At 35.1% G+C, this 13,695-nt stretch overlaps 1 protein-coding gene and 1 pseudogene across 1 annotated transcript; both read right to left on the reverse strand.

Annotated features, from left to right (window-relative positions):
- Positions 1–382: 382 nt before the first annotated feature.
- LOC141825306 (uncharacterized) lies at positions 383–1,802 on the reverse strand (annotated as a pseudogene).
- LOC141835243 (long chain acyl-CoA synthetase 6, peroxisomal-like) lies at positions 1,535–13,660 on the reverse strand. Its single transcript, XM_074722678.1, has 23 exons — positions 13,458–13,660; positions 11,355–11,415; positions 11,204–11,281; positions 10,875–10,946; positions 10,697–10,778; positions 9,244–9,349; positions 9,085–9,161; positions 8,894–8,938; positions 8,727–8,813; positions 7,814–7,903; positions 7,641–7,720; positions 7,458–7,551; positions 6,616–6,704; positions 6,426–6,514; positions 6,001–6,130; positions 5,798–5,916; positions 4,252–4,375; positions 4,083–4,169; positions 3,271–3,374; positions 3,110–3,195; positions 2,233–2,319; positions 2,065–2,151; positions 1,535–1,989 (listed from the first exon to the last, which is right to left on the reverse strand). The coding sequence occupies exons 1-23, from the start codon at positions 13,573–13,575 to the stop codon at positions 1,891–1,893; spliced, it is 2,091 nt and encodes a 696-aa protein (XP_074578779.1). The 5' UTR covers positions 13,576–13,660; the 3' UTR covers positions 1,535–1,890.
- Between the last annotated feature and the right edge of the window lie 35 nt (positions 13,661–13,695).

The raw sequence follows: 13,695 nt of genomic DNA on the forward strand, positions 1-13,695 counted from the left end.
TATGAGTGTAATTTTTTTAGGTGTAAATATACAAAATATTTCAAACAAAGAGTGTTGAATTATAAACATTTTTATAAACCAAAAACAGTAGTTAAGTATGTATTACGCTAAGTACACTAAATGCAATAAACATTAAAAAGCTCAGCTTCTTTTTTTTTCCCTTTAATTCTTGTTGCTTAAAGAGCAATTCTTTCGGAGACAATATCTTCCCGATGCTGATGGAATTTCAGATGTCTTAATGCTGATGCTGATGCTGGTTCATGCTGATGGTTCACTCACATCTGTCTATAGATTAATGAAACTTAATTATGTTCACAAACAACAGAGAAATAAAATCAAGATATGAAATTTATTTGCAATGCACGAAATAATGTTTCTTTTTTCACATTACGGATCCTAGTTCCGATGCATATGTAGGATCCATGCAGTAACCTAAAGATAAATAGGAGAACACCCATGCAGTAGAACAATTTCTGATGTCAAATAGATAGATGGGTTTAACTAACTTGCCATCTGCCAATCTTCCATGTACCTTTTGCTGGAGTTCCAAGTATTTGGATAATGTCCTTTGTCTCCCCCGATAGAAGAGGTTCTCAGGACCGACGCAAAAGGATTCGTTAAAAATAACATGTGGCAAATTGGTCAGACACGCACAGAAGGTGCCACCAATGCATGGTGCTTTTAACCATTCCAGTAGTTGACGATCGATCTCCATTTTCTGCCCCATACTTAGCTTCATAGTCTTTCAATATGATTGCAGTCGCTCTGGTAACACACTTTGCTATGATGGTGTCTCTTCCAGATTTGGCATGTTTTCCTTCGCTGATTTTTTGGAGTTCGTCGATGATAGACCTGGAATTAGCACTCCGTCGTTTGGAGATCAGACGGGTGATCGAGCAACTTAAGTAGTGGAAATCAACTCCTTTTACGACCCAAAGAACATTCGATGAGTCTGACATATTTGAGGCCTTCTCTCACTCCATTTTGGAGCTTCGGCACCGAGGCAGGATCGATATGCTAGCGCCACCGTATGATTGTGGTGAGGTCACCAATGGCAGTTCCCAACACTTGGTAGCTCAATCCACCGCTGCTGCTGGTCCATTTGAGGAATCCATCGAGATATAAGAGTGAAGGAATGTTTGCAGATTTTGAACATCATTTTCTTCTACATTCATTAGATCAAGTAGACAGGAAGGTTTGTATTCTGCTCCCTTCTTGATTGATCAATTAAATTCGTCGCATTGCATCAGAATCACGAAACTAACCAAATCATCTTCTTCCCCTTCCAAACTCTGCACATGTTGTCGCAGCTCTGCTGCAGTACCTGAAAGAGCGCCAAGTCCCGCAGCATTCTCTCCAACTCTAAAGAAGTGAAGCAAATCGTATGCTCCGACAACGAAGCAGAAGACAAGATTCTTAAAAAGCTGAAAGCTGCATATATTCTTCCTAGGAAAGGATGCATCGTGTTGCCACTCATCCAGCTTTTTGATCTCGGTATGCGATAAAAATGATGCAGGTACTCAAAATAAATAAATAAATAAATAAATATTTGTGATCATTAAGAAAGAGAAATCAAAATACACTATCCACGGGAAATTTGACGTGTTCAAGTAACATTAGTCTAATACTTATGCAACACAATATCCATCTCCACGATACGTCACGTTGGCACCTTATAAACTTTCCTCTGAAGATGGATTGGATAAAATAACGATGGTGTATTCTCCTACCCACCCAGAATCCTCTCTAAACTTGTAGCCACCAATACAGCCTTGCGCGCAATTATTCAAACCCGCATCCATTCTTAAGCAGGATTAACTTTATTTTGTAGGTTCTGTGAAAGCACTTCTTCAGCTTCCAAGATAAATCGGCGTGTAATTTTGATGCATTTTATTTTGGTTTCTGATGTGACGAATCAGAATTAACTAACTCGGCGTACATATCTGCTATCGCCTTGGCAAAATACGCCTTTGCTTGAGGTCTCTTTATCTGGAAAGATGAACTTGAATATAAGGATCATTTTTCAAACAAATTAAATGGGAGAAAAGAGGTTATAACACTTGCCTTGAATGTTGGGGTGAGTAGACCATTTTCTAAAGAAAAGGGCTCCACAACTAAAGTGACAGCTTTCACAAATTCAAAACCTCTCAGCTGGAAGGCATGGACGTCAAGGATTAGGAGAAGAATTAGACATGTAAATATTGGATTTGGTAATGCAAGGTGAAGAGTAACCTGAGCCTGCTTTCCAACATCATCCATGTCAGCAAGGACTGCAGCCCTTGTCCGTGGGTGGCTGCAGAGCTGGGCTAGACCTTCATACTGAAATAAAAAAGTGGAACATATTTAAACAATCATCTTTTTGAAATGTTAATGATCAAGTCTGGTCATGATTTCTTAATGGAAAAAAAGTCAAAATAACATGCAATGCAACCTTCATAAAGCAAGCTAGAGATATCTTCAGCAGAAAGTGCCCCTCATGCGTAGGGTTTATCTCATACAGGATGTTGAACAAAGAACCAAAGAATCAGTAATCACAGCTGCGTTAAAGCTGGATCACACATGACATATATAGTTGCAAATAAACTTGAGTTTCATAGATGGGATGTTTAATTGTATGATTTCTGGCGTTTAACAGTGATGTTTGGACTAGCACATAATCTACCAAGGATCAACAGAGTTGAATTTCATATAATTTCGCATAGGTACCAGTTGCAGCTGGGCTTTAGCATCTTTGGAGAGGACTTGCACTCACTATGCTATTATCTTTGGTGGACTAGGGCTACCTGAAGGGTGTAGCCTTTTAAATGACATTGATACCCTTATGCATTATTTTTTTTTAGCAATTAATGGAATTTGCCTTTATTTAACCTCAATGACCAGTTGATATTTGCCAGTCGGTATATGGCAATTAGGTTACTCAGACATCTCAATTTGTTCCTCCATCTTATTTTCCACCTAATTTTATACAGAAATTTTCAGTCCCCAGGTTCTGGTTGAGCGCAATGTCAACAGAGAACTGATCTTAGGCATGTGGTGAATAGAGTTGAGCTCAAATAGGTTCCATAGTGAATGGAATTCCAATGCAAAAGAGAGATTGTTGCAAACCAACCTTTATTCCTTCTGATGTAGCCCAAGCTTTTAATACATCTTGATCCACTGAAACTATTGCAACTAGATAGGAGTTGAAGCTATCACCTGGTGTCAATTAAGATTTGTATTGCTTAGCATGTCATATGTTCATAGTCATATGACGACAGTTGAGGAACTTACCGTAGACAAAGCATTGAGAAACAAACTTGCATTTGGCATATACATTCTCTATCTTTTCTGGGGCAATGTACTCACCTTGAGCCAACTTAAAAATGTTCTTTTTCCTGTAATTTTTCCATTAAAAACAGATGATGTAATTATAAAGACAAAAGTTGACTACAAAATTAAGGAAAAAGCTACAAATCTTAAATAACACATATGCGAAGCATTTTATACAGCAAACAGAGTGTTCCAGTTCAAAAACAGCATATTCCAGTTTATAAAGAATGAGGCATATTGTCCAGGAGGCAAATTATAATAGCATAATCCTTGCATCTAGCATTATTCAAAAGAGGCATCTTAGGCACAATGCATACAACTCTTAGGCATCAGCTTAACTCAAAAGCCCTACACTTATCACTATTCAGGAGACATCATAACCATGCTTAGAAGTTAGAATTCTTAAGCATAGCGTAAATGGCACATACACATCTACGTCCACATCCACAAGGGATTACAAGTACATTAACAAATATTCTATCCCAAACAAATCTACAGTTTCAGCAATACTATTATATTTATCACTAACATCATGCCCCCAATAATTGAAAGTTATGATTCTTGCAATTGGTAATAAAAACAATAAAAAAACCCAGCTATCCTTTCGTTACTGAATGTTTATTTTGACAGTACACCTATATTTCAGTTCCCTTGTGGGTGACACAATAGTTAGAAGACACAAAAAACCTATAGACTTTATATTTTTAGAAACAAAGTAATGAAGGATACCACGGTTATACTTGCTGCTGAGTGAAAATAGTAAATAAATTTACCTGTCAATGATCTTTAAACGTCCTCCAGGTAACCACAATCCTATGTCTCCTGTGTGAAGCCAACCATCCTCATCCATTACCTCCTTGCTGTCAAATTAGTTGAGGTTTCAGAAAATTTAAGATCATTAAAAGTTTTGTAAGGAAACCAAACACTAAGAATTTCAATTACGTCTGTACTTCATCCTTGTAATAGCCTTGAAACACAATTGGACCTCTTACACAAATCTCTCCACGAGGATATGGTTGGTCATCAGATGTATAATTCATTTCAGGAACATCTTCAAGCTTGATCTCTGTCAAAACATCTCCATTTTCATAACATCAAATATTAACTATAAATAGTAACGGGGTTAAGGAGGATAAGCAGTGAAACCCTGACATTCAATTTCGATGCTAGGGATAGAGCACCACAACATTTATTGAAAATAAAAAGAAATCAAACGAGTATATCTTGGGATATCAGAGGAAACAATGAGTGGATACACAGTGTCAGAATTTTCATTCTTCCATAAAGAAAATTCTTGGAGACAAAAAAGAAGAAAGTTATGTTATTTTTCACTGCAAATACATATTCACCTTTTCAAAACTATGAAATAGTCAATTTGACATTACAAAATGTAATAGCACATAGGTATATTTATAATCTAGAAATCTAACATAAATTTCATTATTTGGAACTAAACCTAGATCAATGATTTTTGGTTAAAATTATATACATAGTGCTTATTATAATTCTTTTGTCCACCCTTAACAAAAAGAGCACCAAACCAACAATAGTAAAGAGAAGCGACACTAGAGTTAAAAAAATTAAGATCTCATTTTGTACTTGTTCCAATTTCAATTGTGCGAGTCCAAATCTAACTTTGATGCTTCACCAACTTATATTTATAGACATGTGAAATTAATTTTAATACTAGATATCTTGAAGAATTATTTAGTATGAATCTTGTAAAAGTATAAAATTAATCATTAGTCAAGACACTTGTTATAAAATTGAAACTTATTCCAGTTAATCTTGAAATGCTTTCAAGTGTGCTGCCATGGCTTGATATTAAAACCATTTAGTGTCCAATAGAAGATGTTTCTGGCATGTAACAATACTTTAAGCCTTTCTTTAGAACTACTATAATCAACAAAAGTTCCATCTAGTCTACATAATTTGTTCGAGTTCGAAGTAATATTCAAAAAAGGAAGGAAAAAAAAAAAGAATACTTGACTGCCATAGATGATGGATTCAGTATATGTTTAATTATTAATAAACATTAAAACCCAAAGATAAAGAGTACATAAAACTTAGTGACCTTGATAATAGATCATGCGAAATATTGAGATGACAATTCCATGTCTAAGCATAAAAAATGTGAAAGCAGTACACTTCACAGGAGATAGTTAATAGAATATTAGATACATTGTTTAGGTTAAAAGTTTAATTAATGATCAAAGACCAACGCCGCCATTTAGTTCTTTAAATTTAGGCATTTGCTCAAGCAGAAATGGATTAGCAAATGGGAAAAAAGAGAGAGTGAGAAAAAGTAAAGTCACATAATTATATTTACTAGATCGAATAGCAACAATAGTAATTTCTAAATAAGCAACCTTAAGCCTGCTGTAGAATAGTGTGAGAAGTATCCATCAAGGAAAAGACAATTATAATGTCTGCATGTATGAAAAGGGGAATATCAGATCACTTTCCAATTAGTGATATTCATACTCACCACAAGCAGGATGTGGAGAACCAACATGCCCAGTTAAAGTGTCGCCCACATCCATTCCACTTATGATACAAGATGTCTCTGTCATCCCATAGCCTTCAAGAACTACACCACCAAAGCACCTGGAAGGGTTAGCAGCAAGTTGATGAGACAATCACAAAACTGTAGAAGCAGATCTACATACAATATTCATAAATCTTTCTTACACTCTTAGAAAATCCATAACATCTGCAGACAATGGAGAGGCACCTGACATCATGAATCGGACACGGCCTCCAAGTTTTTCTCTAATTTTGTTAAATACTAGTCTATCCCAAATTGGTGATGGGCTCTTTCCTGAAAAGATGATAATTTTTCTTGACCAAAGTTACAAAGATCTCAACAACGAATCCTTCTCATAATTTCATTATGATCATATGCGTTCATTAGCAAAAGAACCTTTCAGATATTTATCAGTGATTCTTGGAAGTAATGTAGTTTTGTTAAGATACTTCACACTGATATGCACAGAAATTGTCTGATAACTTGATACGGGGCAAAATGACATCTAGCATAGGTATGGTTTTTTTTTTTTCAAAATTAAGTATGCTTCATTTCTCAGTATCTTCTTTCAGATACTTTCAGCTCTTACCATTTGTTATTGCTTGCATCTTGGCATTGTAGGCTGCATTAAATATCCTCTCTCGCAAGCCACCAGATGTCTTCACTGCATTCATCACACTAAAATAAAATATGGCAAATGATGCATTAATTCATGTATACATAGCAAACAATACATATATCTATCTTTTGTTGGAAAAATATAGGTAACACCAAGTTACCCATCATAGATTCTGTTGTATAATCGAGGGACACTAGCAAATACGGTAGGTCTTAGAGCTTCCATATCCTCCATCAGCTTCAAATTATCCTGGAAGTAGAGCAATCCTTATAAAGAATCTAGAAAAGATAATTTGATACAACTTCACAGATAATAACAAAAACAATGGAAGTTTGAACATTCAAGGAATTTAATCATGGGCATACCAGCAATTGAAATGGTAGTGGTACTTCCAAATAATGATAGAAGTATATAGTAAGAACTAAGAAGAGGAACAGTCTGGATAGGAGAAGATATTTTTTATTTATGCAAATAAATAGGTGGGGCAGAGCTAACAAAGCTAGCCTTCTCATTCTCTCACTATTAAATTGAACTGAAACAAAACAATTTGGTTAAGACAATACACTATTCAGACCACACTATCTAGTTCTGAGCAGTTTGCGTACAGTTTGAATACCTAAATGACAAATATCAACCAGTTTGATCATCACTTCATTTATTGTGTCTAATCACGGTTTAAAGTGCTCCTAACAAGAATATGAGAATTCATATTTCGCGATCAACTATAACAAACAAACTGTGCAGCTTAGAACCACTAAATATGTCAAAACTCATGGTAATGTTAGTTGGTACAAATTAGAAAACCAACAATGTTATAAATCGTGACCAAACTATATAAAAAGTTTTATTCGAACTAAGATTGAAACTACTATCAATATTTCAAACAAAACCCCCTCACAAATTCAGAAGTCCTATCTATTTATGTATGTTATTTTACACTCCTATTACTTCTAAAAAAAATTGGCTTAACAAATAAAGTTATAGCAGAATTGAAATCCATACCCCCTGATAGAAACCAACTGCAACTCCAAAATATGCCGACATAATTTGGTTAACACGCTCATAAATATGGGCCAAAGGAAGATATGATATATACCTGCATGAGCAAACAGAGAAATATAGATACGCCTTAATCAGCATGCTAGATGAACAAGAAACAATAAGCCCCAAGTAAGAATCACTAACACATCTGAGGGGTAGAACTTGACACTCATAGTAGATGCAGCAGCATTTGCAATCAAGTTTCCATGAGTAAGTACAACTCCCTATCGCACATCAATCATCCAAGATTCATCAAATACCAAATATGATGAGGATCTATACAGTATTTTTTGCATCAAACTGAAACTTTATAGTACCTTAGGTGTCCCAGTTGTACCACTGGTATAGCAGATAGTTGCAACATCTGCAGGTTTTGGTGGGCAATGTCTCTGAATATTACTTTGCCCCTAATTAACAAACCAGATTTGAGGATCAGACTAGAATATCATACTTAAAGCTACATGTAGGTCACAGGCCCTTTGTTGAAAGAGAAACACAATGATTTTGATCAAAAACAAGTAACAAATCGGGGGATTTATTGTGTATGATAAAGCCAACTAGCTAGGACATAATCAGCTAGAAAAGAGAAGATTGATGCAAGACCACCAATAAATATTAATTGCAGTGATGGTGAAAAGAGTAAAAGTTTGGAATTTGGACAAACTTGTACATCATTCACTTTAGATTTTGTCTCGTGTATCCTCTCGAGAGAATTGACCTCAATCAACCTCCTAACAAAAAACAGCAGACCAAATGTCCCTCCACTATGGCCATCACTCAGAATGTGAAGTTGGATTTCAAGTCTTTGGTCAAATTATCCGGTGAAGTGGAAATGATGTCACTGGTGAATAACTTGATTAGATGGATGTACAACTGTAACATTTTAGGCATTTTGGAATTTACAATAGGACAAAGACCTGATATGATCAAAATAAAAAAAACTCATGTTGCACAATTTAAATGAAGAGGCAACTCTGTCAAACAACACATCCAATTAAAACCACAACCTACAGAAATCCATTCATATCAATTTAAATGGCAGACATAATTCTGTATTTGAAAATAAAACCCTGTTGACTGAATATTTACATCACTTTCAAGCCTTCTTAAGCATTTCTAAAGTACAACATAACAAGATATAATTCTACATCCTTTCATTTAATTCTATTTGCAGCATAATCTTAACTCTCGAGTAAATTTCAGTAAAGATAGATGGTAAAATCAGCTTACTTCACTAAGCAGTTTTGAATAAGTAATAATCTTCACCGAAGTCGCTGAAGAAATTGAGGGCATCTTCTCATCTATTCCACCAACAACCTATGAAAAAAATTGCAGATAAGGAAAAACTAGACACAATTATTCATGATCAGAGTAAAATTAGCTTTCAGTAGCCTTACCACTATTAAACGAACAGATGGCATCTGAGATAAGAAGCTGAGTAGCTGCAAAACAAAAATATATGGAAGTTTCAACTGTGAAATTAACATTTAGCTCATTACAGATTAAGAATAAGACAAAGTGGTAGAGGTCAGGCCTTCAGTTTCAAACAACTTAAGTATTTCAATAGTAAAATGTAATCAGAACTCACAGTGCTCAGTGTTTGTGGTACACAAAAAATGACCTCAACTGATGCATGATTAACTATATACAGCACTGCATCTGGTCCTGCAGACATGCCAATGCCTGTATTTATTACCAACCAAAAAAATATGAAAAGAAATATAAAGACTAGTGAACTAAGTCGTACCCAATGTATCATAAAGAGGCACAGATATATAAGAGTATGCTGAGCAGGCATGGTCCAAAATGATCCACTCTGGTCTGTTTATAAAATAGAGTCCTACGCATGCACCCTGACCAAATAGCAAATTAGAATGATTTCTTGTTAAGAACAAGGAAAATAAAAATCAATCAGATCCAAGACTTAATGGTTCATCAACCGCACAACCACGAGTAAAAGAACTAAGATGCATGAAGTGATAGACTTTGCTAAGTGTGGGCATGGGACAGATCAAATCAATTTTTTTTTTTAAAAAAAAAAGACTCAACCCTGTTTGATCCAGGTTGCAAATACCTAGATCTGTACCTGCTAATTTTGAGGGGGGGGGGGGGGGGGGGGGGGGGGGGGGGGGGGGGGGGGGGGGGGGGGGGGAAAAACTGAAACTAGATTTTTGGGTTTGGTTTGATTTGGTTGAGGTTACAAAAATTTAGGGTTCTCAGGAATTTTATACCAGCAATTTTGGTTTTTTTATACTAGTTCTATTGCAAATTCACAAAAACAAAATAAAAAATGTGATTCATAGGAACTGACAGAATTATAGAAAAATTATACAAGAAACTCATAATTCATAGGTACTATAGAATTGAAAGCAATGCCTACAAAGATACATACAAGTACTATACTAGAACTATGAAATATAGATATAAAAGAAACACAATAGCACTTTTTTTTGTTAAGTTTCAGTTGCAAGCCACTGCTATAATAGAAAAGAAATTGTTTAATAATTCTTCTTACTAAATATAAAATATCCTAAGTAATTAAATAAAAGTGTCAAAAAAGAGAAATAGTCATTATAAGGTATTTACAATAGATGGGGTGACTACAGAGACAAACAAAACAATCTCATGGGATCATAGAACAGTAGAAAGCATGACAGAGCTCGAACACAAGTCACAGCCAAGCAACTCCTCTACCATTATGTTGATATTTGACAGCAAAATAACATATAGATAAATATTTTAATTAATTATATCAGATAAGATTTAATTAATATAATATATAATATATATACATTACGTAATGCAAGTTGGGTTGTATTTTTCCATGTTTTATATAAAAATCCAAAACCCAATCCAAATCTGAAATACAGAATATTAAATAACTGAAACCCAGAAAATCCCAATTTTTGGGTTGGTTCAGTTTGGATTTCAGTCGGGTCAGATATATTGGTTTTTATGCCCACCCTTACACTTAGACACTGATGGCTTCAACAATAACTAATCCAACTACTTAAAAGTTGGCTAGATTGAACATTTGCAATGCATTTATAAAACAAAAGGAAACCTCTGCAGGAATTATTCATTCCTAATGATATATTAAAACAAGTTCTCTTATTCATTTTATCTTGCAAGAACTTTTATTTACTCACCTTTTCATCATAATACAACAAATGTAAAACATCCGAATCATTATTACTTACCCTAGGTATTCCATGATAAATAAGGCCAGATCCTACTGCTGACCGAGAGGTACCGACTTCTCCATAGGTCATCCACTTGTATCTTGAAAAAAAAAAAGAAAAAAATAGAACGGCAACACAATCAATAAAAATATGACAAGATAGACATCTCAACAGTCAAAAACTAGAAGATTCTTACTCCCCAACTGTTCCATCCATACGAATCCTTGTACCCAGGTATTTGAAATTTCGGAAGGTCTCTACAGCATGTCTAATAGTCATGGAAAGCAAAGTAACATTCAGTTTGACAGTAATTACATTTGAATAAGTAATATTTCTAAAGAAAACTCTTGTATAAGGTATTGCATTTAGAAGATAATAGTTTAACAATGAATTTAATGTTCATATGGTTATAAAACTAAAGGCAAAAACATTCTTCAGAATCATGTTATGGTGTGTATATAAATAAAACTACTAATTTCATGAAGAACTTTAATAAAATAGAGCAGACACAAAAGATATACTGACTCAAAATTATCATGAAGTGTTGCAATATCAGGATGCTCTGGAAAGCTAGAAACTAGCTTCAGTGGGGATCTTGCGGATCTGCCAAGTTAAAATAATTGTTAGATAAATGAGAGGCAGATGTGCAACACCAATGTCATGTCTACCTAAGTACCTATAAACATTCCATTTCCCAGTTTGCAATTTCTCAGGAAGAACAACACTGTAACCCTGTGCTGCACAACCAAAATACTTGAGATCAGATGAATTAAATACTAATGTTGTTTTTACTTGGAGGGAAGAGGAAGAAGTGCAAGAAGGTAAGTGATTTAAGATAGGAAAAAGCAAAGAAATAAAATCATTTGCTCGTTTCTCTTCATTTTGTTTATTGGACGAAAATGAGAGGAAGAAAATAATGTCACAGACACATTATTGTGTTTATTCAATATCCAAACTTCCTTTCCTTCATTTTCACCAAATTGATGCAGGCATAAAATGAAGGAATTGCACAAAATTATATTCATTCATCCTAACAAAAGAAACTGAGAATTCATTTATCCTTTTCCCCCTTTTTATCCTACATCTCTCCAAAGTAAACACACCATTAAAAATAGCAGAAGCAAAAAGGAAAAAAAAAATGCACAGAAAGTCTCAACTTGAGTAGATAGTACATTATAATACTAAAGGAAATATTTAATATTTGTCATATGAACCATAGACTGTCATAAGAATCTAAGATTCAGCTGAGTGGAAGAGAAAACTATAAAGTAAAAAAATTAATAAGACTGCTCTCTACTAGCAGGTGTAGAAATGAAGAGGGGCTTGTAAATGTAGCAACTTCAAACATCCATGCAAGCAAAAGGTAAGGACTACCACCTTAAAGCAAGAGAAAAGGAACAGCTAAAGAAATATCAAGTAATTTTATATCTTTACAGACCTAAACTTTCAAATAAACTGAATGACAGATAAAGATATTGCATAATTTAAGTGCAGCAACCCATTTTTGCTTATAAGAAAAATAATAAAGGTGCAACAAGCCATCAAACAGATCTAGGATTTGTAAATGACCTTATACATAATTAAACAATCTTTTAAGAGAAAAAAGTTGCACATTTGATGCCCAAAATGTGGGCAAGAAATAAGTGAAAATTCATATCTAGGTACTAGAATTCTGGAAAAGGATTCTGAGAAACAATTAGCGTGACAAAATCTAGATGAACAAACATTTGACATATCAGTGAAAATATGCCACAGACTAAGGGCAACATAGGCCACTAGTTCAAGTATTTTACTAGCAACATAGAAACATCATGATTTAGAGTGGAGGTTCATGAAATGGCAGGATAACTATTTGACACCCAACAACCAGAAGAAGAGATGCCACAGCCAAATTGGATAGCTCCTGCTTGATCCTGCAACATTTACTAAGATAAACTTTACACGTAGAGTGGTTAGAACCGCTAAACCAAGCCAAGTATGCATGTGAAATGATCTCAGATCCATCAGGACAAAATCATAGCACATTAGCATCAAAACCTTGACCATAACCTGACTGTTAAAAAACTCATCAAAATGGGCAAGTTCCATAGATACTAGAGAGCAAATTCAACTTGCATGCTTACAAGATTAAGCAATTGTATATCACATCAAATTGACTATTGTGCCACTAGCACAAGCAGGAAAAGAGATTTTTTTCCTCTCCCCATTTACTTCAGAGTCAGATTTGACAATGGTGAGAGGTCCCAAGAGTCAACTCACCATTACCAACTTTAACTTTTATTTTTTTTAAAAAAAAAAGGCCTTTAAAGTTCGTTGATTTAAGGTAGATTGCATGAGATTAATCGTAAAGTCACAAGAATCGTATAGCATCAAAACAATGAGCGAGAAGACAGCCAACTGCTAGAAGGTAGCAAACGAAAGGATAAGGATCGAGCTAGAATCAAGTAGTCACGTGTATAATTTTTAAACACGCAATACAAAAGCCAAACAATAAAATTGGGAGCAGGAAACCACTCCATCGGAGCTTCTCTTTATCCTCCGTTTTCCCCATTAATCACTGACTATATTTTTTCCGCGATACTTGGGCAGTTCGGGAATTACATTCTAGCTACTTCAATCGACGAGAACAATTTTTTTATAATAATCATATTGCTGATTCAAGAAGAAAATGAGCATGTTACGGATTTTAAATTAAAGAAAAAAAGGACACGATACGTGAAGAAACACTCCATCTAGGACCCGATCTAGAACCAAGAGACGGGGGGAGGAGGACATGTACCGAGCACGAACTCGCCGACGGTGGCGTTGGTGCAAAGGTTAGAAGTCTTATCCCGATCGCTAGAGGCGATGAGATGACTGGAGATGGCTCGCAGCCGGCGTTGGGCAGCGGATTCCATATCTCGATTTGCTCTCTTTCTCCCCTCCTTTCCTTCTTGCTTTATTCCTGGGATTTCCTGCGCCTTAGCGGCTGCGCCGATTAGCTACCGATCACGATCAAAATAAAAAAGGAAAAAAAA

Source organism: Curcuma longa, chromosome 1 (genome assembly GCF_044706935.1).
Source record: "Curcuma longa cultivar G26 ecotype Majalengka, Jawa Barat chromosome 1, ITB_CL_G26_1.1, whole genome shotgun sequence".
NCBI classification, from domain to species: Eukaryota; Viridiplantae; Streptophyta; class Magnoliopsida; order Zingiberales; family Zingiberaceae; genus Curcuma; species Curcuma longa.